This window comes from Gossypium hirsutum, chromosome D08 (assembly GCF_007990345.1).
Source record: "Gossypium hirsutum isolate 1008001.06 chromosome D08, Gossypium_hirsutum_v2.1, whole genome shotgun sequence".
Classification (NCBI taxonomy): Eukaryota; Viridiplantae; Streptophyta; class Magnoliopsida; order Malvales; family Malvaceae; genus Gossypium; species Gossypium hirsutum.
The window spans coordinates 51,831,533-51,855,750 of NC_053444.1; the positions used below are offsets into that span (position 1 = coordinate 51,831,533).

At 31.5% G+C, this 24,218-nt stretch overlaps 3 protein-coding genes across 4 annotated transcripts; 1 reads left to right on the forward strand and 2 right to left on the reverse strand.

Annotated features, from left to right (window-relative positions):
- Positions 1-7,482: 7,482 nt before the first annotated feature.
- On the forward strand, positions 7,483-9,718 carry LOC107900837 (protein RGF1 INDUCIBLE TRANSCRIPTION FACTOR 1). The gene is made up of 5 exons (XM_016826569.2): positions 7,483-7,921; positions 8,024-8,200; positions 8,277-8,351; positions 8,985-9,125; positions 9,214-9,718. The coding sequence occupies exons 1-5, from the start codon at positions 7,919-7,921 to the stop codon at positions 9,526-9,528; spliced, it is 711 nt and encodes a 236-aa protein (XP_016682058.1). The 5' UTR covers positions 7,483-7,918; the 3' UTR covers positions 9,529-9,718.
- Positions 9,719-17,339: 7,621 nt separating this feature from the next.
- On the reverse strand, positions 17,340-20,015 carry LOC121219840 (root meristem growth factor 10). Its single transcript, XM_041098338.1, has 2 exons — positions 18,489-20,015; positions 17,340-18,377 (listed from the first exon to the last, which is right to left on the reverse strand). Exons 1-2 carry the CDS (start codon positions 18,615-18,617, stop codon positions 18,075-18,077), a joined length of 432 nt encoding a protein of 143 aa, XP_040954272.1. The 5' UTR covers positions 18,618-20,015; the 3' UTR covers positions 17,340-18,074.
- A 125-nt stretch (positions 20,016-20,140) lies between these two features.
- Positions 20,141-22,566, reverse strand: LOC107900836 (autophagy-related protein 8f). Of its 2 annotated transcripts, none has more exons than XM_016826566.2 (6): positions 22,325-22,566; positions 21,961-22,013; positions 21,832-21,887; positions 20,833-20,885; positions 20,533-20,651; positions 20,141-20,432 (listed from the first exon to the last, which is right to left on the reverse strand). In XM_016826566.2, the coding sequence occupies exons 2-6, from the start codon at positions 21,995-21,997 to the stop codon at positions 20,344-20,346; spliced, it is 354 nt and encodes a 117-aa protein (XP_016682055.1). In that variant the 5' UTR covers positions 21,998-22,013; positions 22,325-22,566; the 3' UTR covers positions 20,141-20,343. The 2 variants fall into 2 exon arrangements, with proteins under 2 accessions (XP_016682055.1, XP_016682056.1); XM_016826567.2 differs by having other exon boundaries at positions 22,272-22,548.
- Between the last annotated feature and the right edge of the window lie 1,652 nt (positions 22,567-24,218).

The window sequence follows — 24,218 nt, forward strand, 5'->3', positions numbered from 1 at the left end:
TTGGTTGGATACTTGGGTTTAGACTGAGTTTAGGTGAATAGTGGGCCTATTTATATATTATAATTTTATTTATTAATTTTTTCTATTAAACTGAAAAAGTTTGGTTAACCGACCAGTTTCTAACCGAATTAACCGTTAACCAAAAAATTAAAAAATAATTAACCGATCCCCGACAGAAAAAATTCGGTTAACCGACTGATTAACCAAATTCGGTCAGTTAACCAAATTTTTTCGGTTTTACCCAAATTTTGCACACCCCTAACAATCATACCATATGGACTTACCTAATTAAATCAAAAAATAAGTTGAATATACTCAGTTTTGTTCAATTCTTGATCGATACGATAATTCATTTTAATTTATCAATTCCAAATAGTTTATAAAATCCTACTAAATGCATGAATCAATCCAATTTTCAATTTTTGAATGCCCTTAAAGTTTTTCATTTTATTCAATTTAGTTCCTAAAACTAAAATTGCTATTACTTTCAAATTTGAGCTTCGATTTCAAGACTGTTCTCAATTTCATCCTTCTATAACCCTCTATTATAAAAATTACAAAAATATTATACCAATTTCAAAATGCACTTTAGTCCCTATGTTAAAAAAAAACCTAGCAATTCAACTTTATAAAGTAGTCTTTTCACTTCTAAGCTTAAAATCTAACAATTTAATACCATTTTCATTAAGCATTCAAAAGCTTAAAATCAAGCTCTTACAACCTCAAAATATAAAAATTATAAGAAAAAGGACTTAATTGAACACACCAATTTTAGGTCAAAAGACTGAAGCTTTTGAAACCCTAATTTTCTTTTCAAATTCGGGGAAGAAAAAGTTGAATAGAAACATGATTTTTTTGCATTTTATTTTATTATTTATAGCTAGATTAATAATTAACAAACCATGATTAACTTACCTTACCTTTAATTAATGCTTTCGATATTCTTCTTCAACATAAAGATGATTTGCCAAAGCCTCAAGAGATATTTCCTCTTTCTTATGTTTGAGACTTTTTTTAAAGTCTTTCCGAAATGGATGAAGTTTGTCTATAATGGAGGTATAATAATCATTTCATGCATTTTCATATCATATTGCTTAAACTGATTCAACATTTTTTCAATATCACGAAATTGCTTCATAACAGAATGACCATCAATCATTTGATAATTATTGAAAAAATTAACAAGAAATTTCTCACTTATAGCATTTTTATCATTTATCTTGTCTCCAATTTGTCTCATAGTTTCTTATCAGTGACCTCATTTTGGTAGGTGTCGAACAAACCATTGGCTAAACCATAGTTCTTTTGTGGTGACCTCGTTTTTGCCTTTCTTGGATTGTATCGACAAATTTGTTTTCATTCTCTTCCGATCTTGGAGTATCCAAAACATAAGCAATCTTCAAAGTTGATAGTAAGAAGTGCATCTTTTTCTGCCATCGCCGAAAATTGCCACCATCAAACTGGTCAAGCTTGACAAAGTTGGAAGCCAACTCCCTTTACGTTCCACTTTCATGTGTTGTAGTAGCTATGTAACACCCCTAACCCGTATCCTTCTTGAGAATAGGGTTATAGAGCATTACCGGAGCTTACAAATTAATTTTCAGACATTTCATTTCATCAAGCATTCATATTTATGACCAATTAAAATCAAAACATTTATGAGCTAACATTAACCAAATTAACTTATACAAGTCATTATAACCAGAATCAAATCATCCAAAATTACCAATAGAACCAATGGATAATGTGATATATCTCCAACAAGCTTCCAACCCAATCGAGCTTCCGATAATCATTTAAATGCATCAAATAATTATACATATTACCAATAATAATTCGATTCCAATAATAAAACACACACACACACACACACACATATATAATATTCATTACCAAATAGCATTCACTTCAATTAAAATTATATAGAATATAGCTCATACGAGCTAACCGGACTAAATTACAGAAATACCAAAATTTAGGGACATTTTAGAAATTTTCTATTTTTCTCATATTTCCACCCAATATTGTTCTAAATTTCATCCAATCTTGTAATTTAGATAAATAACCAATCCATTTCATGCAATTTGGTCACTTTTTGACATTTTTACAAATTTACCCTTAAAGTTTCACATTTGTTCAATTTAGTCCCTGAACCTAAAACATGTAAATTGGTCATTTTTAATGAAAACTCATGCTAGTTAAATAACCATATATTTCCTACTCCTCCTCTCTATTCCACATCCTTAATGTATATAACATGCTTATAGGTAACATTATCTATAATTTCACCATTTACTTATATATATTCATTCAAAGCTGTCCACTTGAGTCGTAGTCACTAAATTATTTATATCTTGAGATACAGAACTCTAAATTAAGATCCATAAATTTTATCTGAAACTAGACTCACATATGTTCTTACCATAAAATTTTCAGAATTTTTGTCTTAGCCAATAAGTACAGTTTATTCTTTAAAGTCATCCCTATTCTGCTGTCTAACAGTTCCGACCCTTCTTCACTAAAAATTAATTATCTCCTCGTACAGAATTCTAATGATGTTTCCGTTTGTTTCTATTGAAAATAGACCCATTAAGGATTTAAACATATAAATTTAAGCTTCTAATTATTTTTCTCCAATTTTTTATGATTTTCCAAAGTCAGTACAGGGGAACCCGAAATCATACTGACCTTGTCTCACAAAATTTATTATATCTCATGATTTACAATTCTATTGCTTACACCGTTTCTTCTATAAGAAACTAGACTCAATAATATTTAATTTCATATTTTATTCATCCTATAATTCGATTTTTACAATTTATGGTTATTTTTCAAAGTTAACCTACTGCTGCTGTCCAAAACTGTTTTAGTACAAAATATTGATTACTAAGTTTATAACACTCTTATTTTCCTTCTCTACACTATTTCTCATCACTTTCTCTTATTTTCTCTTCACTGACATATCAAGAACATAAAACATTATATAATAAAACCCTACATTAACATCAATTTCATACTTTTTCAATAATATCAAACTCAAAAATATATTGAAATCTTGATGCTCTTACCTTGCTCAATTGATTTCATCTTTAACTTGATTTTCTCTCTCCTCCAGCCTCTATTTATTGAATCTAACTTGATATTCTAGCTCCCCATAGTCTCCTTGTTATCTTTCTCTCTTGATGGATAAGGAAATTCTTTTGATTTTTAGGTGAAAATGGTAATTTTTTTTGAAGGAATGACCAAATTGTAAAGAAAGCAAAACTTTCTTTCTTTCTCTCTTCTCCTCACGTTGGATGCATAGAAGATGATGGGTTGGTTGGTTTTTTTTCATCTTTCTTTCCATATATATATATACTAAACAATAAAACAATAAAATAATAAATTATTTTTTAAAAATCAAATTAAAATAGTAATAAACTAATATTTATTTATTTATTTAATCTAAAATATCTCCAACATCATCATTATCTTCTAGATTTCTCTCTCTTCTAAATGACCATTTTGCCCTTTATGATCTTTTAAAATTTCATCATTGAGTCATCACTTAATTTGGTAAAATTACGATTTAGTCCCTCAAAATTCTTCACCTTTTTCAATTTGGTCCTAATCCATCCATTTTTCTTAGTTTCTAGATCATTCCACCCTTAAAATATTTACACCTTTGGTCCTTCAACCTTTTTTTATTTACACTTTAACCCCTCAAATTTTGAATATTTACTCTTGACCCACAAAACTTTTCTCACTTCTGCGATTTAATCCTTTCTTGAATTAATATGTCATAATATACTTCCCAATGTTGACATAACTCAATATTACCCTTTTTATCACTTTATTTCCTTATTTTACTATACCAAGGATAATATCTTACGGTAGAAATTTTCAAAATATTACATTTGTGGTCCCAAAACCACTGTTCCGACTAGGCCCAATTTCAGGCTGTTACAAGCTATCATGGAAATGAATAGAATCTTGAAATTGTTAGTGCGGAACTTCGGTGAAGAAAATTTCGAGCACACGAACGGAACACGAACAACAACTCGAAACAAGGCTCTAATGTGTGTATCAAGCCACTATCTTTAAGGTTTTATTTGCTCCCACCTATACTCGGTGTGCAAATGAGTTTCAAGCAAATGAACATCGATGATACAATGAAGCTCGGTGACTATTTGAGTCTTGCACTAATGAAAATAGTCCACTAAGCACAATGCAGAGTATAATAAGAAAATCAATTTCTATAAAGAATTTCTGCAGTAATTCTTTATAGAACAATTTAATAATTATAGAAGATGGAGAAAGAATAGGAAGAACCTTCTGAGAATTTTTTGGTATATATTCCAAATGAAATGCGACTCCTATTTATAGGAACTCTCATGTCTCTTCATAGAGGCATAACTTCAAATAAATGACTTTTTTGAATAACCACATCTTTAAAAGAGACATAAATATTCAACTAAAATATCATAGTTATAATTCTTTGTAAAAAATCAAGTGATATAACTCTTGATCAATAACTAAAAGGCATTATACCCTTTCATTTATAATTATCGGAACACTATAAATATTTGAAAATATTCCAATATGATATATTATTAATTAATAGCATTGTGAATCTATAAAATCATTGAATATAATTAGATAAATTAAAAATAACAAAAATCCAAGTTTTTAATTAAATATTTTAAGTAAATATTTGAAAATTATTTTTACTTTTTTTTCATTACTTTTTAAAATGTTATTTTATCCTCTCAATATTTTAAAAATCAATAGATTTTTATTATAATTTAGATTACCTCTAATTTAATTAGTAAATGTGTTTTTTAATTATAAAAATATAAAAGCACGTAAAACCACGTGCAATGCACGCGATATTGGAACTAGTGCATATATCAAATTACGAGTTTGGAAAAAATTGAACTGACAAAAATATCATTAATTTTTCATTATATTATTAAATTCACATTTAAAAATAGTTATAATATTTAATTTAGAATTATTAGTTAAAAATTGAAATAAAATAGAAGTGATAACTATACATTTAAAAATTTAATAGTTGTGGTAATTACACATTTAAAATAATTATGATTTAAATTACAATTATTGATTAAAAAAGTTGCGCTATTTTTAGAATAGAGTTATTACTTAATACAACTTTAAGCATAAAATATAGTGGAAAAAAAGTTGCGATACTTATAATTATAATTATAGCTTACCAAAAATTTTGATCTTAACAAAATTTGTGCTGATTTTATCATTTTATTAAAAGTTGGTTAATTTTATTGATGCAAAATAGAGTTATTATTTGAATAGAATTATGAGCATATTAACTATGACTTAATTGATATTATAGTTAATTAATTATTATTGTGAATAATGCTACTTTGCATTTTTAATTATTATTTGAAAATTTTTATTATAATATCTGAAATAATTAATTAATTATATAAAATAATTTAAATAAGAAATATTAATTTATTCTAACCAGTGAAATTAAAACTATAGTATTTTAAAAAATTAATTAAATATTAAAGGTGTAAAATCATTTGCAAGTCACATAATTAATCAAAAAGCTCCGTATTAATTTTTAAAAAATCAGATGAAAAGATTGGCAAATCTTGATATATGTGTGAAAGATGGGCAATGAAGATTTAGCGTAGCACCCTTGGATTCGATTTGAAAGTTGGAGTACAGGCTTCTTATTTCGTGTCAAATGGCAAATGCCACACCTAAAGCATTCAAGATTTTTAACCACTCAATACTTATGGCGATGATTTCCAATAATAACTTTATTTCCACGTATTATAAACATAATTTTCTTTTGATAAAGTGGGTGATTCAGCAGTTTGTTAGCTAAAAATGCTTTTAGTTTTACACGTACAACTAGAAAAAAGCAAAGCTTTAGAGCTCATAAATAGAAAGGCTTTAACATTTATTAGTTGAAGTATTCAATGATTTGAATACAAGGTACCAAAATGTGAAGAGAAAGAAAGATTATTGCTTCCGGATAGGAAATTTAAATAAAAAAATTAACGTGTAAAGCCCCCAATAAGTAAGGGAAGATCATGTGCAGTTAATTGGGGAGATTATTCATATCAGGTCTTTTGCAAAGGGAAGAAAAATGGTAAAGGTTTGGTGAGAATTTGATGAATCATTATTTGTCTAGGTATATGAAGAAGAGATGGAGAAGATAAATATGAAAATGGTGTTGAAAAACATTAGCTGAAAAGGCTAGTACAAATAGTAAATAATAGAAACAAAAGGACCTGATGATGATGATAAGGGGGAGGGTTTAACGCTGCATTGCTCAGTGCTGGCCGCTGCAGTTGGGGCTGGCTGCTATTTCGTACCATTTTTTTTTTTGATGCCATCTCTCTCCCAAAGTCCCGTAAGGCCGTAACCCTCACTTTGTTTTTTCTTTTTTTCCTGAAGTGACCTAAAACGCCTTCCAACGATCTATAATTAATTAATAATAATACCTCAGCAACCTTGTTTATTGCAAGTAATGGGCTTGTTTATTATGTTTTTATTCAGATTGTGGTTTGGTCCATTTTGAGAATGAATTTCAGTGCTTAACGGCATAGTAGGCAGACAAAAATTCTTTTCTTTTTTATCATCAATGATAGCAAAATCACTATTTAGTTGAGCTAATCCCGGTGGTTGAAGGAAATGCATATTTAGATTTGTGAAACCACTGTTGAGAACTGTGAAATTTGCAGAGACCCCATCAAAGTCTTTTATTGTGTTGTAAGGGTGAATATATATATATGTATCAGCAGCCTATGACTGCATGACCAAGGGGTTCATGCATGTATCTAAATTCCATAAAAACAAATTATTTTTTGAGGGGGAGGGGGGTCACTTTCTAAACCCCAATACCACTTGCAACTTTTCTTTCACCGTTTTCCACCGAGAACTGAGAAAAAGTTGGGTGTTTCTGGTCTTGTCATTTTGCACTTAGCACAGGAAGAGAGAGAGAGAGAGAGAGTGTGTGTGTGTGTGTGGCAGGAAGGAACTCAACCATTCACAAAGAACCAAATGGTTAGGTTTTTAGGGTTTTGGGGACATGGGTTTTTAGTAATCAGCAATTAGAATAAGAAAGAAAAAGTGGTCAAACTCTAATATGGGTCCATGAATTATATGTAAGATGCAAATTTTAGTCATTATATCTTTTCAATTTTGAAATTTAGTTAGGATTTAAATAGTAATGGTTAAATTTATTAAGTTAAATTTTGTTATTAGTTTTGTATTGTACATAAGTTGTAGATTTAATAGTTATTTTTAATATTTATATTTTTCAAATTTTAAAATATCAAATACAAACTTAAATGATAGTCGTTAAATTTATTAATGTAGCTATCATGTAGCTATTATGTGAAACTAACAACTTCACATAATATTATGTATGTAATAATATATTTATCGTATAAAATTTCGAAAAAATTCACGACTAAATTTTAAATAAATAAATTAAAGTACAAAGGTTAAATTCGTATAAGCAGTAATAGCAATATTTGACAAATAAAAAGAAAAACTGGCGTCCCATTTTGATGTATTATCAGTTTATCACTATTCTATTACTTATGGTTTCAATGTCCAGCCTTTCATTCATTCTAGTCCTGGCGTCCCATTTTCCAAGCCCCGCCTGTAATTAAAATATTCATTTCTTTTGTAATCTTTGTTTTACACTATAGTAGACTACATTGACGTACCAAAAATATATATATATAGAAAAAAGACAGTGCACCTCTTTAAATGAGGCCAACCCACCCCCCAGTAGCAGCAGCAGTTTGCCAGACGCCGTTTCTCTTTTCTTGCACCCTCTCTCTCTCTCTCTCTCTCTCTTTTTCTGCAATAATGGTGAGTCCACCATTTTCTTCATAAGTCCCTCTCTTCTTCAAAATTCAAACCCAAGAAAACCATGGTAACTGTTTCCTTTCCTTTCCATTTTTAATTTTTCAATTCTTGGGTTCATCTCACTTAAGCTAATTCAATTAGGGTTTTTTTTTTGCTTTTGTTTTTGCAGCTGTTTTCTTCACATCTACCTCGTTGGCTTCAAGTTCTTCTTACTGAGAAATTCTTCAACGCTTGCATAATTCATGAAGATGCCAAGAAAAACGAGAAGAATATATATTGCTTGGACTGTTGTATCAGTATTTGCCCTAACTGCTTATCCCCTCACAGCTCTCACCGCCTCTTACAGGTTCCAACATCTTTCAATTTTCTTCTTCTTCTTCCTTCCAATTCTTCATGAAAGCATGGTTTCATGTTTTTTGCAGATAAGAAGGTATGTCTATCATGATGTTATAAGGCTGGATGATGCAACCAGATTAATGGACTGTGCTTTTGTCCAAGTAAGTCATAATTCAGACATTCAAAAAGCATATTCTTTTGAAAACCCTTTTTCTTTTTTTTTTTTTTGGTTAATTGAATTACCCCTTCACTTTTTTTCTATGCATGCTTAGATATTCATGAAACTGTTGATTTATTCCTAATGAAAAAACGAAGCCTTTGCTAGGAAATTCGAGTCATGTAATCATTTCATTTGAGCATTGGTTATCATCCATCTTACTGTATACTTAACCAACTGATAAAATAACATTGAAATTTCCAGAAGAAAAAAAAAAGTGTCTGAATTATGAAAGAATATTTCGTTATTGTTCAATGATACTCACTGCTTCTCCATTTTTATATTTAGTCATACATAACAAATAGCGCAAAAGTGATATTTATAAACCAAAGGCCACAAACAAGATATTCATGAAACTGTTGATTTATTCCTAATGAAAAAACGAAGCCTTTGCTAGGAAATTCGAGTCATGTAATCATTTCATTTGAGCATTGGTTATCATCCATCTTACTGTATACTTAACCAACTGATAAAATAACATTGAAATTTCCAGAAGAAAAAAAAAAGTGTCTGAATTATGAAAGAATATTTCGTTATTGTTCAATGATACTCACTGCTTCTCCATTTTTATATTTAGTCATACATAACAAATAGCGCAAAAGTGATATTTATAAACCAAAGGCCACAAACAAGACAGTTCAGAGGCTCCGGCAACTTCTGCAATACCTGCGACAGAAGCCTGCAAGACCCTTATCTCTTTTGCTCTCTCTCCTGCAAGGTTCCATTTTTTTTCTTCTTTTTTAATCGTATAATTCCATAAACACCATCTCTCAACACCATAAAAAAAAACCTTCTTTTCCAAGCAGGTTAATGATCTGTTAAGAACAGAAGATGGGGTTTCAAAGTTCCTGTTCGAGTGCAATTTCTTACCTTTACCAGAAGCGGGTTCGGAGGATTATGGTTTGGTGACACCGGACTCAGTCCTTGAACCATCTGGTTCGACCGGGTCTGGTGGGTACGGGGAAGTGTCACTCACATCCACTGCTACGACGGAAATTGTGAGAAAGAAGAGGAGTAGCTTAAAAGCATGTCGACCGACATGCCCTCCGACAGTATCCGAAGTTTCGGGAAGTTTGATGAACCGGAGAAAGAAAACTCCCCAACGAGCTCCACTCTATTGAATTTGTTCGCCTAAGGAAATGAAAGCATAGAAAGATAGAGAGAGAGGTAAGGGAGATTGGGACATTGTTGGTATTTTAAAATTTCATTTAAAAAGTCAAGTTACATACGAAAAATGATTGCCCCAAATCCCATTTTGATCATGTAAAACTCTCCTCTCCTATTGCAATTTATTATTTTTTCTCCCTTTTACATAGTTATATTATATTATTGTGAGTAATACTTGTATTATTCCGTTATTACCCTTTTTCTGCTCTACATTTTATTTTAGGTGGAGATAATTAAGGAAGATTAGTAAGTGATATGTGTAAATTACAAATCCAGAACTGTCTCTTTCTGGTTCTTTTTCATGGCTTTATCTTTTTGGTTTCCTTGGACAGAATAGGGTCATTTGCTATTCTTTACTGTTTCCCATCCCCAATGTCTTGACTTGACTAGTCTAATATACTAATTTTGCTTGGAACTTGATATACATTAATTTAGTGATTAATAATATATACTTTATTTAGGGTATCTTCTTTTCATTAATATATTTATAGAATTATTAGGCTTGCTACTTTGAGATATGTGTAGACCACTCCCTCTACAGTTTCTTCTGCTTAAAAAGAGAAGAGATATACTGTTTTTACTTGATTCTTTTCCTTTTTAATTATTGGGGTTACAGATAAAAGGATAGCTTTTCATAAAATTTTCCAGGAAAAACTCAAGCTTTTTACAGTGCAATAGTGTATTACCCACCTTAGTCGCTTTTTAGTTCAATAGTCATTTCCATTGTGTCAAACTTTTCCTTTTTCCTATCCCTCTTTTCTAAAAAGGTAGCTAAAAAAACAGGTTTTTGTTTCTGGCTCTTCCCATTCAAGATCTACGGCTAGATTGTTGACAAATTTCTCATCCACATAGCAGCAATGTTTTGCCATGCAAATAAGTTTAGCAAAAATATGAAATGCGACATCATTGTTTCAGACTTTAAATTTAATCGGGACTTCTGTAGACCAAAAAGAACATATAATGAGACAAGTACTTGGGCAGGCAATAAGAATGGTGAGGTAGGTGTCAAGCATGTTCCTCCTGCAATGTTTTCTACAAATTCCAATGGACCCTTCAATAATGTTGCAAGTTATCCATACTTCTCTAATTTTAGCCATTTTCAAAATAGAAAAGAATGAACAGAAGAGACAGTAATGGCCATTATTTGGTTCTCTTTCCTAAAAATGTTACACCTTAATCCATTTCTTTACACAATATATAAATAATGACTAGGACAAAAAAAGAAAAATTTTGAAGGTTCATGAGGATGTTGGGAAAAATGTCGTTGAGAAATGAAGGGTGTATAGTGTAGTAGATAGGAGGGCTTTATTTGGTCACCTGAAGCAAGGACAAGTGTTTGGCATTTATTGATCCTCCCCAGCTGTGGGTTTCCGCCACGTATGAGGATGTGTATTGGCTCTTTGTCATTATCTGCACCCTGCAAATTAATACACAAGTTATATAGCTTTTATCAGAACAAGCTTTGAATTTTGAAGCATGCATTGACGACCTTTGTATTTAAAGAAGCAAATAAAAATCATAGTGTTTCAATTCCTTGGCTTTTGTATAGCATAAATAAAATGGTCCCCAAAATGGCTACCATTCTTGCTTGCTCTAGCTTTTGCTTGCACAAGTGATACAGTTCATCACCATCAATCTCATGTTTGTAGCAAAATTTATGTGCTGCTTCTTCTCTGCCTTGTATTGTAAATGCCATTGCTTGGCGTTGTTGATTGTTCAAAATCTCTGACAGGAAAAGGAATGAAGAGAGGGAATCGATTTTCTTTTCCTTCACACAATCTAAAAATGGGTCCAGAAGTTACAGTAAGGTTGCCTTCGCATCGGCTGCCGTGTATTCACTATGGACCAAAGTAGGATAAAATGGATTATTATTTCACAATTTCTCTCAAGACACCCTTTTCCTTTACCTTTTGTTTTTCAAAAATAAAAAATAAAAATCACTGTTATTGTATAACCTAATTGTATAAGGCCTGGTCAGCTCCTACCCACTGTGTCTCCCTCTGCTTGCCTCAAGTGGCTAACCTGCACACTCACAAACCAAATCTGTGTACATACTTGTTTATCAGTTGTTGATGGATCTTGAAACCTTGGGCTTGATCCCCATGGTTCACTCTTTACCCTTATTATGGGATGGCACTTCCTGCATGGCAACTGAAGATCCCCTCAATATGCTGCAAAGTTATTAGTATTTAGTACCCCCATCAACGGTCAAATTTGGTGTTGCTTTAAAATCTCATCCATTGTTTGTTGGCCACTACAAGCGTTTAAAATTTTGAGTTAAAGGGCACATATTATATATGTACATTTTATGGACAAGTACCGAGTGGAAGAAACTGCTTGCCACATCCTGACAACATGAAATGACCTGCTACCCATACAAAGAGTCAGACAACCATGACAATGATATACATAGAATAGAGAGCACCAGTGGGGAGAAATACCATATGTATCAGAAAAAAGTTATGGAGAATATTGGGAGCTAGGTTAGACTAAAACAATGCATGCAATTGCTGCGGTGCAAACTGATGTGTTTTAATGATCCCTGTTATGGAACTGAAACCCATCTTTTGCCTTGAGCTTCCCATTGCATTTCTAGATGACACACACATCCCTCCCAGCTGCTACCTCAATTTGCCAAGAAATTTACTAAACCACTTAAAAACTAACCCCCCTCCCTTCCAAAAAAAAAAAAAAACAAAAGAATCCCAAGAAAAATGTTACCCTCTTTATCTGCTTTGCATATCAAATTGTGGGTCCCGGATGGCTTCAGGTAGATTTAGCTGATACAAAGAAGATGACATTGCATCTTAACCCTGAACAAAAGCAACATCCTCACGCTATATCACATGTGAAAATATCTTAAAGTTTGATGTACAGAGTTCTTAATACGTTCAAATTTGAACCATATTCGTAGCTATATAGTCTTTATAAATTCTACTGCTATTAACAGTGGGTTCTAGATAGCTTCTATTCATCCAGTTTCATATGCTAGTCCGGGACACTAGAAATACAAGATGCAATTCAACATTCATTAACCAAAGGCAGTTCAGTGAGGTTTCAGAAGAATGATGAAACGGTAATGTGCATTTCGAGTCTCACTAATGCCACCGAGGTGATAAGTCTCGGAAAAATTTAAATATTCCCCAAAAAATAAATCCCACATTCTTTATGAAAATCTTGAGACTCTTGTTTATAATTCATCATATTTCATTGAACTAATATAAAATGATTTGAGAGGGAGGTTGCCTGAACTAGGCTTAAAAGATTAATATGATGTTGTCTGCAATAAATCACCATGTTTAGCCCTTTTGTTTCTGGATTTTTTTTTTGATTAGGCACAATTTGGCGAATAAAAAACTTTAAACATTTTTTACAACTATTTTTGACTAAGTTATTTTTAAACAGCAAAATTTCTATAAATACCATAGTTCATTTTCACTCCAAATACACTTTAAAAGCTCTATCATTCTTCTCTCGTTCGTCCTTTCCATCATTTTGAGATTGTTGAGTAATTTTTTTAGTGTGGTTTATTGTTGATTCCTACTCCCTTTTTATAATTGAAAAGCTTGTTGAATTCTGAAGGTTACGCTATACGATAAAATATCATTAAGGATAGTGCCCAGCACATCTTAAACTATTCAACTCGTATTCTTGATTCATCAACTTGGTGCAATATTTGCCAACAATTTAATGATATTTTCATACTTAGATGTTGTCTACACTATCGATGCTCGTGGTCATTATTGCCATGATGCTATTTGTATATCATTTAAAACCCTTAATCTATTAAGTTAGAATCAAATTGAATATCTTTAAAATATTTTTAAGTGTTATGAATACTTGAAAAATAAGTTTTCAAAATACTTTGAATTATTTCAAATATTTTTGAATAAACCTATAACCCTTTAGAAGTGTTTTAAAATGATTTTCAAGTAAATTTTTAGATGAAGTATCAATACCTTAGCTTATGGTATCAATATTTTTCTCAAACAATCTCTAAAACAATTTTTAGAGGGATAAAGTATTGATACCTAGACTTTTGGTACATTGATAAGGTAACGATACCTTGGCAAGTTAGTACTCACATCACTTTCTAGATGGGCAAATTATCAAAACCTATTCTTGAGGTATTGATAGCTTGCCCCAAAGTATCAATACCATAGCTTGGTGTCTATACATGCCCCAAAGTATCAATACCATATCTGGTGTCTATACCATATTGTTTCTAATGATTATTTGCTTCGAGTATCAACAGGGGTGAAGCCAAAAAAAAAATTTTAGGAGGGGCTAAATTAAATTTTAAATTTTAATAGCCTATATCTTTATAATTTTTAAAGGATTAACTCAAATTTTTATTATTTTTAGGGAGGCAAAGTGCAATTTTCCCTGTACTAATTTAAAATTTTAAAATTTCTAAAGAGTCTAAATAGATAATTTTCTATTTTAAGAGGGCGGGGTCCCTGCCAGGCCCCTAGATACGCCACTGAGTATCAACACCTCCTTTATGGGTATTGATGAGTGAAAATTTGATATATGTAAAGATGATTCTTTCATACTTACTATAATGTGTTTTCGAGTAAAACTGAGTGTTTTTAGGTGTTTAATAGTTTGCGTGTCGAAATTAGGTCTTGTTGTATATTTTTTGTGTGTGTTTAATATACTATTTTTAATGCTATTTTGATTTTAAGAAGAAAATAATGCTTAAAAGTGTTAAATACTTATGTAGGCGACGCATTGATACCCAAGTTGCAAAAAGACTTTTAAGGCACAAATAAATTGCTCCAAATGACTAGCTTTCCTTTCAACAACTCCAAAAGGCTAAAAATCAAAGAGAAACTATAAATAAGGTCTCCAAGCACTCTGATAAAGGCAAGAGAACAATTACCAAAGATTTAGTGCTTAGATTTAAATGTTCTTACTTTCATTCTTCTCATACTAATACTTTGTATATAAACACTTGTTGAGTTTAATTTCATTCTTTATTCAAGTGTTTATTTGTATTTGAAAGAGCTTAAATTTGTAAACACCCACCTTAGAGTGGTCTTTATTGTTTATACCATAGTTGAGTCATAAAAAACTAGAGAGGTTTCTATCTTAGCCTTAGTAAAAGATAGGGAGTTGTAAATGTTATACTTTATCATTGGAAGGTAACAATTTTAATAGAGAAAATTAGAAAAATCCTTAGCAAAAAGGGCAATCGAGAGTGGAACACTATAAATCTTTGTGTTGATTTAATTTGAGCTTTGCTAGTTTTATTTTAAGATTTTTTAAACACCAATTCCCCACTTGTTTTGAACTAACATTAAAAATTTGTTGGAGAAAGCCTCTTACATTTTTAGGTTTTATTCTATCCTTGAGAAAAGTTATTGTTAACTTTTTCAAGCTTTGTCAGAAGCAGAAGGCATTTAAAAATATGGAGGAAATTTTAACTTTTCCAACAACCATGAAAATGCTTGTGAAGAATAAGCCAATAATGTTGTATTTGACATCTATTCCACATTCAATAAGTGCTGCCAGAGCGACCAATGTAGATGTTTACATGAGAGTGAGTTGAATTATTCACCAATAGAGACGCACCGTCTTTCCTTGGTTTTTGCTACTTAGAAACTCTGATACGTCCTAGCTAATAAATTCATTATAGTAACCAAGTCCGATCCTATCAAATTCTTGCTCTCTAGACCAGCTCTATAAAGAAGAATAGCAAAATGGCTCCTTTTGCTTTGTTGGGTGAGTTGGACATTTCTGTTGCTCTATCAAAACCTATTTAGTCTTAAACACTTTCAAACTTACTTGTTCACTTATCATCTCAAAATGGAGAAATGTTGAATCATTCTATGCCGAACGCATTCCATGAAGAAGTATGTTCAATGAATGTAAAGGAAGGGGAATGGAAGCTACATTTTGATGGTTCTTCAACAACTTCAAGAGGAGGTGCAACAATAGTTTTAATCCCACTAAGTAGAGAAGTCAATTCATGTATTGAGAGTTTTGAGTTAATCTCCTTTCATTCGAGTAGAAAAGACATCTCCTTAGAAGGAGAAGCAAAAGAATTAGAGTGCTCCTTTCATATTTAAGTAGAGAACCTATTTTTCTGACCTTTAAATTAGATTTTCCTTGCACTAATAACCAATCCAAATATGAAGCATTGATCTTGGGTTTGCATACGACAAATGTTATTGGGATTAACAAAACTCTTGCTCAAGCTTTGTGGAAGATGTTTTGAGAATGTAAGATTCGAGCATAACCCAAGATCAACAAATATGCATCTTCCTACTTTAGCTTCAAAAATTAACATTGAACCAAAATATTACTATGTCAGTGATAAAAAAGAACTCTTAGAAATATCAGGAGAGAATTTATAATTAAAGTTTTGTTATATAGAAAAGAAAATAAATAGTTTTATGTTTATGGTCAAAATTCTCCCTTCTTTGTTTAATCAAAATGTCGAGGTACTCCCTCGAAACAAAGTATTTTGAAAAACGTTCTTAAAGATGTTGTGCCTTAACTGTCCAAAACATTGAAGCTACATTCTTGTTTTGGACTGACTATTAGGACACCATAAGTGTAGAAAGTTTGCTGGCATTTTTGGCTTAGTTCATCTTGGTTAGTTTTCAATCAACAAATGATTATTTGATTAAAACAGTATATTATTTTTACTTGGCTGAAGAATTTTATTTCAAATAGAAGGAGTGGTTGATTAAATGCAAACATTTTTCTTATCCTTAGCTCATTTGGATTTGCTTGGATATATATATGAAAGAATTTATGGGATAATTATTAGAAATAAATTTAGGAGTTTTAAGTTTTCAAAAAGTTATTGAAGAGCTCTTGTATCCACCTATAAATAAACTGCATTTCCTCCCATTTTTGTGTGGTTGATCGAGTGATTTTTGCTGGTTATTTGTTTTATCTTTACTTGATAGTGTTAGAGATTTCAATTGGTATTGTTGCAAGAGTAGATGATTCGAAAGATTATTGAATAAAATCATTTATTGTACAAGGCTCTACAAAATAATATTGATGAATCCGAACCGTGTTAACAAATACCATGTATTGAATTTATTCATTGTGTTTTATAAATTATCTTGTTCCAACTTTGTTTTGAACATCAGTTCCCATTTCAGAAATATTTATGTTGATAAATAATGTAAAATTCCATCATTTTCAGTCCCATATCTATAAAAGCAATTAAAATAGGCTTTTTCATATCACTTTCAAACCATATATAACAGTGGAGAAATAAAAATAGCTTAATTTGTAAATTTATTTAAACGTGACGCCATTTTCTCGATCGGTTTCTCAATTTGAGAAATAAAAATAGACGTATCTTATTTCTAGAATAAAAATTTCTAGAATAAAAATATAGTAAAGTCTTTAAAGGTAAGTAAGTACGTATACATTTGAACTACAAACAAATTTTTATGTGTATAATTACACCAAATCAAATTGTACATCAAACCAAATCAAAGTTTTCTTTCTATGGATATTTCATCTAAGTAACTAAAATTTTTTTTTATCATTATATATATTTGTTGTGTTATATAGATGGATGAAGATGTTGAAAGAGGAATTATTAATCATAGATTATTTACACATTCTTTATCCCTTATTGGACCTTTCAAGGGATCGATCATGGTAGAACTTGTGCCCTTCACTTATCAAGAGAGTCCTTGTATCCTTCTTATTCTATTTAAAATGTTGAGTCTTCCTTTTATGCGTATGAACACTGGTCCAAACCTTTTATTTTTCTTTTCTCTCTATAAAAATGATTTTTTTTCCTATTTGAGTATCAACAAATTAAATTGGATAGCCTCCAATAAGATATAAAAAGTAATATATATATCACACACGAAATGCATGCATGTTAAATGGCATTTCTTGAAAACGAAATCATGAACCATTCGAGACCTACATTTTCAGTTGTCGGAACTTATTTCCGTTGTTCTCACTTTACCTAAACGCCATTTTTGGTTAGCTCAAAGTTTGATCATCAACGCTGTTTTTCCTTCACAGAAATTGCCAATTCAAGTGTAACTTGGCCAAAACTAATTTAATGACTGCCGTAGTGTTCTGACTTGCATCTACCCACTACTATTCCGAACTGTTATATTTGCTTCATCTTTCACACCTAAACGAAATATAAAGAGAAAAGAATGGAATAGTGGAAGTTACATGTAGTTTGAAAAGATTAATGAAACATAAATATTTCTCTCCGAGGAACATATATATATGATCCATGATGAATATACACTAAATTTATAGAGGGGAAAAAAGGGCTTGTAACTCGTTATAATTCAGCACCCTATGTTATATATATGGTCATATATATAACTTGTTATGCCTATGCGCTGGAAAGATCAACATTTGACTTGAGCCCTAATATTTTATTAAAAGGCTCTTTTAACTCTTTGTTTTGCAGTTCTTGCCGGAGCTGGTATCTTAGCTTTCTTTCCTCGACTCTCTGGACTAGCAAAGAAAATAAAACTTTTTTTTTTATATATCAGTTGTGATGAGGAGGATGTGTCTTTGGTGGTGAGTAATCCAAGTTAAAACCTGGATTTTTTTCGCCATGTTTCTTGTGAGGCACACGCCAAGAAACTGCAACACTTGGATTTTTTTTCTTCTCAATTTCTACTATTGTCTTATGGTACTTCACCTCAGCATCTTCCAGCTTTTGAGTGACATTATATCCATGAGATTCCTCGATGCTTTCTACTTTCATGGATCGGAGTTCCTTGGAAGAAGACGATTTCGCCTGTAATACTGCAACTGAGTTATTCTTTCGATCCTTCTTCATATCATTCTGCAAAACAAAAGGCCCCCAAACCCAAACGAAGTTAAATAATGCATGCGCACTATGTACAACAAAATAGCAAAACATTAAATGATGATTGTCATTGTATATTGGACCAACCTTGATGGAGAAGTGAAGTATATTATCGATCTTATGATGCTTACTGTCAACTGCAACAAGACGACGAGCACTGCACGCTTGCAGAGAAAGGCATAGAAGCAGAAGAAGAAAACAAGATGGGGTTGACATGTTAAGGCAAAACAAGATGTGGTACTGGTAAGATCATCAAATGCAGCTATATCCTTCACTTAGAACATGCAGATGTATGAAGAGAAGCAACATATACCCCTCACCAGGGAAATTAGAGAAGCAACATAAGAGCTTACTTTGGTGATTATATATCGGAAGGAAAAAGTATAAAAGGTAAGAAAATGAGAAGTAAGATAAATAAATTGAAGAAAGCTAATGCGTGCTTAGCTAGCTAATTGTGTGTTCCGAGGGACACTAGTTAAATCTCATGTCGTTTTTACTTCTAGTTAATTGCCTTTACCCACCATTTCATTCTTGGAAAACTTGAAACCGATGATATTCTAATGCTAAAACTAAAAAAGTGGGAACCCTTTTTAGATCTTAGTCGATAGATCTTGGAGAATATGCTGCAATTAATGACTGAAATGTCCCTATATAACCCCTAAAGAAAACGAAAATAATAAGAAATATATGTTGTTAGCTTCTTTTTAGAACAGTTTTAAGAAGATCGATGTTGGAACTCATTGTGAAGTAGCGACCTCCATAAGCATGAGCAATATTATGTGTAGTTTGCCAATGCCACATGCACTCTCAGCCATTTGCAAGGCTCCAAAAAGATTGAACAGTGAATGTGAAAATACACGTACGTCGGTCCTACAAAGCGGAAATGTGCGGGAGCGAGGTAGGACCATGCAACCAAGGAGACAAGGTTACATGGACCACCACCACCACCTCTTCCTTCATATGTTGCGCGAAACACAAGGGTTCCCCCCTTAACCGTCAACGCCGGCCATACAATCTGAGTTATTCAATTGCCACGTGGATTCAACCCCCCACCATGGCCGCCGAAATCCATTCCTTCCACTAGTGGTCCGACTCCTGGCAACGCCATTCTTAACCTTTTAAACCAACAGCATATCAAAGCCAAAAAGCAGGTCATCCGGAAATATACACGCTGAGAGAAACCCAACCCTGGGTGGGGATGATACAGAGATTAAATCTTCACATATTTCATTAATTCTCTTTAAAAATCCCAACTTCTTTTAATATTCAAATTTGATGTATGAAGTTAAACCATCTTTATCTCTCGTTAACATAAAATGCTTTGGCATGACCTGCAGATAAACATTCTCGTGGTGAAAGCATGCATTGTGCCTTCATGTTTTGTTTGTATCATGCATTTGGAGTTTGAATGTTGGAGGTCTCGTGGGGGATGTTTATTTTTGTTGGGTTTAGAAGGGAGCGCCGGCGAGACAGGCTCGAGTTCCCAGAGGGATGGGGATTCGGGCAGGGGTCGTTGACAAATCGGATCCAATCGATATGTTTGGTAAAAGTCGAGCATTTTCGGTTGTCTCAGCCTCCCTTGTCTCCACGGCACCAATTTTATATTACTTATACGATGTGCCACTGTTCTCCATGTTAACTATAGTATGATTCAAATCCTCTGAACCAGGGGAATTGTCAAACATCAGCCATCAGTGAAACTAATAAATGGGTTGAATTGTCAACTTTTACGGACAAAGTTAAATAAAGGGTTATAACATTCTTCAATGAATTTGAGCAATAGTTCCGACATTTTAGATTGACATGGAATTATGTACGGAGAAACTATACACGTATAGGCATTCCGAGGAATCATATCATATATTAGGCAGAATGCCACAACTATTAATTTATTCAATTAAATGTAAACTATAGCATGGAAATAAGGTCCCAGCATGATCTGCTAGCCAAATGTATTTTCTCCACTGTATGTAACGTACAGAAATCCGTCTTCATCCTTTTTTTCATCATAGATAGTTGACATAATTGCTCCTGCATAACGGTGATGGCTACTTAGCATATAGAAATTGAAAAGGTGAATGTATTAACGTATAACATTATTCAAAGAGAAGAAATTTGCAAATTTTAATACCGGTCGGTGGGAGGACACCGTCCACAAATATGAAGATAGCCTTTTCAGCGCTCAGTTTAATTCTCTTCCGGATTACATAGATGAACTGACCAACTGTGAGGTCGGCAGGGACCAAGTATCTGTAAATTATTTAAATCAAATCATCAAAAAGATATCCATTACCTATATTTCAGTTGTGCCAAAGGAAATTGATCAATGGGCTTAAAATGCAACCATACACATGGTGGCTAGCAGTTGCTAATAAATAATAATGAATGATAACAAGGAATAAGGTAAACTTGGCATGAAAATGTTGCTTACTTCTTCTTATCAATGTTAGGAATATCACTTCTTTCTGCCTTCTCCACAATCACCTAAAAAGCACATGCGCAAACATCAATAGAAGCAAGATTGGGGTATTAAAATGTTATAAATTTCACTTTTGCCTTATGCAGGGATGAAAAGCCAAACGTGAATAAAATGTTTTTAGCAGGCTCCATTTAAACAATTGCACAGCTAAATTATGAAGTCTTTTTCTATTGATAACTCAATCTGGGATAAAGACATCGTCTATTCTACACTTTCAAGTTCTTGAGTTACAACCCTTCCTCCTCCTTAAGAAGTTTTTTTCTTTTCTAGACTTGATAGGGAGGGGCAGGGGATTTCAGGCTCAGGTTTATCTTTATTAAGCTTTAAAATAGAAAATGTATAGATCACACATACCATTCCAGACCATTAGCTGTTCTACTAGTAGATATTGCTCTTAATCATCAAGTCACATCCACCAATAGATGAACATTGGTATTGGCAGGACTGAAATTGCTTTCTAGATATCGTGACAGAAATAGAACTCATCTATTGCTCATAATCATCAAGTCACACTCAACAAAGTGTATAATCGATGTTAACACAATAGATATCAAAACGCCGCAAAGACACCACGACAAGTCTTAAGAAAAAAGTCATCCATTAACATGTTTACTTAAAGCAAAAGTTAGACCAGCATTACAGGTGAAGGCAGTGCAAAGTCCTGATTTAGGCTCAACTCTAAAGCTCATAGACGAGAAAAGAATTTATAACACAACAAAAACAAGACTTTTCAGTAAATTAGCCAATTGAATCATTTGATCCTTCGTTTGTGCAAAAATCAATTATATATATTAAAATGGATACCTAGAAAAAAAATTAAGAAGCAACAGAATGCACAAAGAATAGACAAGTGGTGGAACAATCATAATTATTCTTTAACATCAGCAAAGAAGAAAGGAAAAAAAAAAGTCAAAAGGGTGGAAAAAGACAAGGGTAAGGATGAATTCTTACTGGAATTCTATCAGGGTATTTTCCCCTGATTCTGGCAGCCTCAGCACGCCTTTTCTCTGGATATTAAGAATCCATAAATTAATGAAAAGCAACCAAAGAATAGCTAATACATGATCAGCAGTAACATACCAAAATCATGCTCAATCTTGAAGCTGCTTTTAGTCATATCTGCTGATATATCACTGCAGAACCATCAGGATGTAAAGTCAACTAATACCCTATTTTTAGACCTTACCGTAGACAAAAACCACAAACTTTAAAGTAGGACAACAATTCAAATTCAAGTTAAGATATCCTTTAATTCCAAATTAAATAAAAAATAAAGAAGAAAGAAGAATCCGATCATCATAAATTCAAGACAGTAAAGAAGAAGAAGAAACCCAAACCATATTTGATATTGAGAAACCAAAAGAACAAGAATTCAAGATTTTTTTTTTTACCCCAGCAGATTGAATTGAAACAAAGAGATGAGATGATGAAGAAATCAACTAACCGATGGATGAGGTGCTGTTGTCTTGAAGATTAAGATGAATGGGAAGAGGTGTTTATTTAAGATTTGTTTTAGTTTGGGGGCATTTCTCCTCCAACTAGGCTAGGTTGCTAACCAAGTAACCGCCACGTCAGTCTCCTACAGTATTTGGATTTTCTTCAATACTTATCCAATCTTGGAATTGGATGACGCTTCCTCATTTCACTTCATTTTAGAATCATCCTTGGTGAGCAAACACCTCATCTTCAACTCTGTTACTCAAATATAATTTTAAAATATATATATATTTGGATTAATATGTTTATATTCGGCTTAAATATTAAAATATCTGTAAGAAACAAATTCAATAATCAATTGAGTTACTCTTGAAATTTAGATTTTAATCGAATTTTACTAATCAATTGAGTGCCTCGACTATAGTTTTCTTTTGAAGTCGTTGACGAACCGTTAAGTATTGACGTGGTAAGTGATGTAATATTTGACATGAAAAATTTTATATGTAAAGAAAAGCTTACGTGAAGGATTAATTAATTTTTTAAAATTATTTTATAAGGTAATTGCTCATTTATTTATTTTAAGAGGACTTAAATGATTTCTAGAGATTATATAATTTTTTTTAAAAATATAAAAATAATAAAATTTTATAAAAGGAGTAGAATTTTATTTTTTTTATATTTAATAAATTTTAATAACTTGTATATATTTTTATATTTGTCTACCGTTTTTATAATATTTTAGTAATTTTTAATAATTTTTAAAACTTTTTAATAAAAATTACTAATGTTGCCCTTCATCATATATTAACTCATGGCTTACTCATCACCTTTCTTAAGCCACCAAACAGGAATCATCATGGACTAGTTTACCATTTAGGTTTAAAAGTACCGTGAAAAAGAAGTTTTAAAAAGTAGTTTTTGAAAGTTTAATAGTGTTTATTATTACTGTCAAAAATATTTTTAAAAATGTAAAATGTCAATTTTTAAATATGGTATTGTAAAATAAAAGATTTAATGAGCATGTAAAAAGGTAGCTTCATTGAAAAACATTTTCCAAAAACCAAAAGCTAATTCTTTTTGGCTTTTTAGTTTGGGATAAAAATTAAAATCCTAATTTAAAATTAAAGATTGATTTGAAAGCTATTTGTTTACCAATTTTTTTTGGTTGAAAAGTACTTTTCAACATCAATGGTTAACTAAGCCTATCTCAAACCTTTTACTTGACACTCCATACCAATTTGATTACAATTACAGTTCAAGCTCCCTATAAAAATTTAATCCATACCTTTAAAATAACATAAAAAATTCTTTAATTTTCCTATATATATTTTAATTTTTACAACTTTTTTTATACTTTTAATAAAATTTTATAACTTTTTTATTAGTTTTTATAGATTTTTTTATCATTTTAATTATTTTTATATAATTTCTAAAATTTTATAATATTTATATGATATTTTCATATATTTCATAACATATGTATAATATTTTAATTAATTTTGGATGTGAGTTCTACTTAATTTGGCACTTAATTAATCATTTTCTATGTAGGTATGATAATTATCTAATTTAATGGAAAATGAGTCAATATGCAGAAAGTATGGAAAACTTGACACGAGAGCTCAAATTGACGCATAAGACGAAAATTTAAGATTATTTCTATTAAAATTTTTTGTATTTTAAACTTATCTCTTTTTATTTTAGAGCTTTAGTCATTTAAATTATTAATATATATGTGTGCGTGTGCGTGCGCGCGCGAATAGCAAGGAGAAAAGCAAAGTGGCACACAGTCAACACCATTCCATATAGTTTTAGGTTTTGTTTCTTTTTTGGTAGAAATAACAACATTACACTATTACAATATTAAACATAGACTAAAGTATTGATGAATTATTTCTATC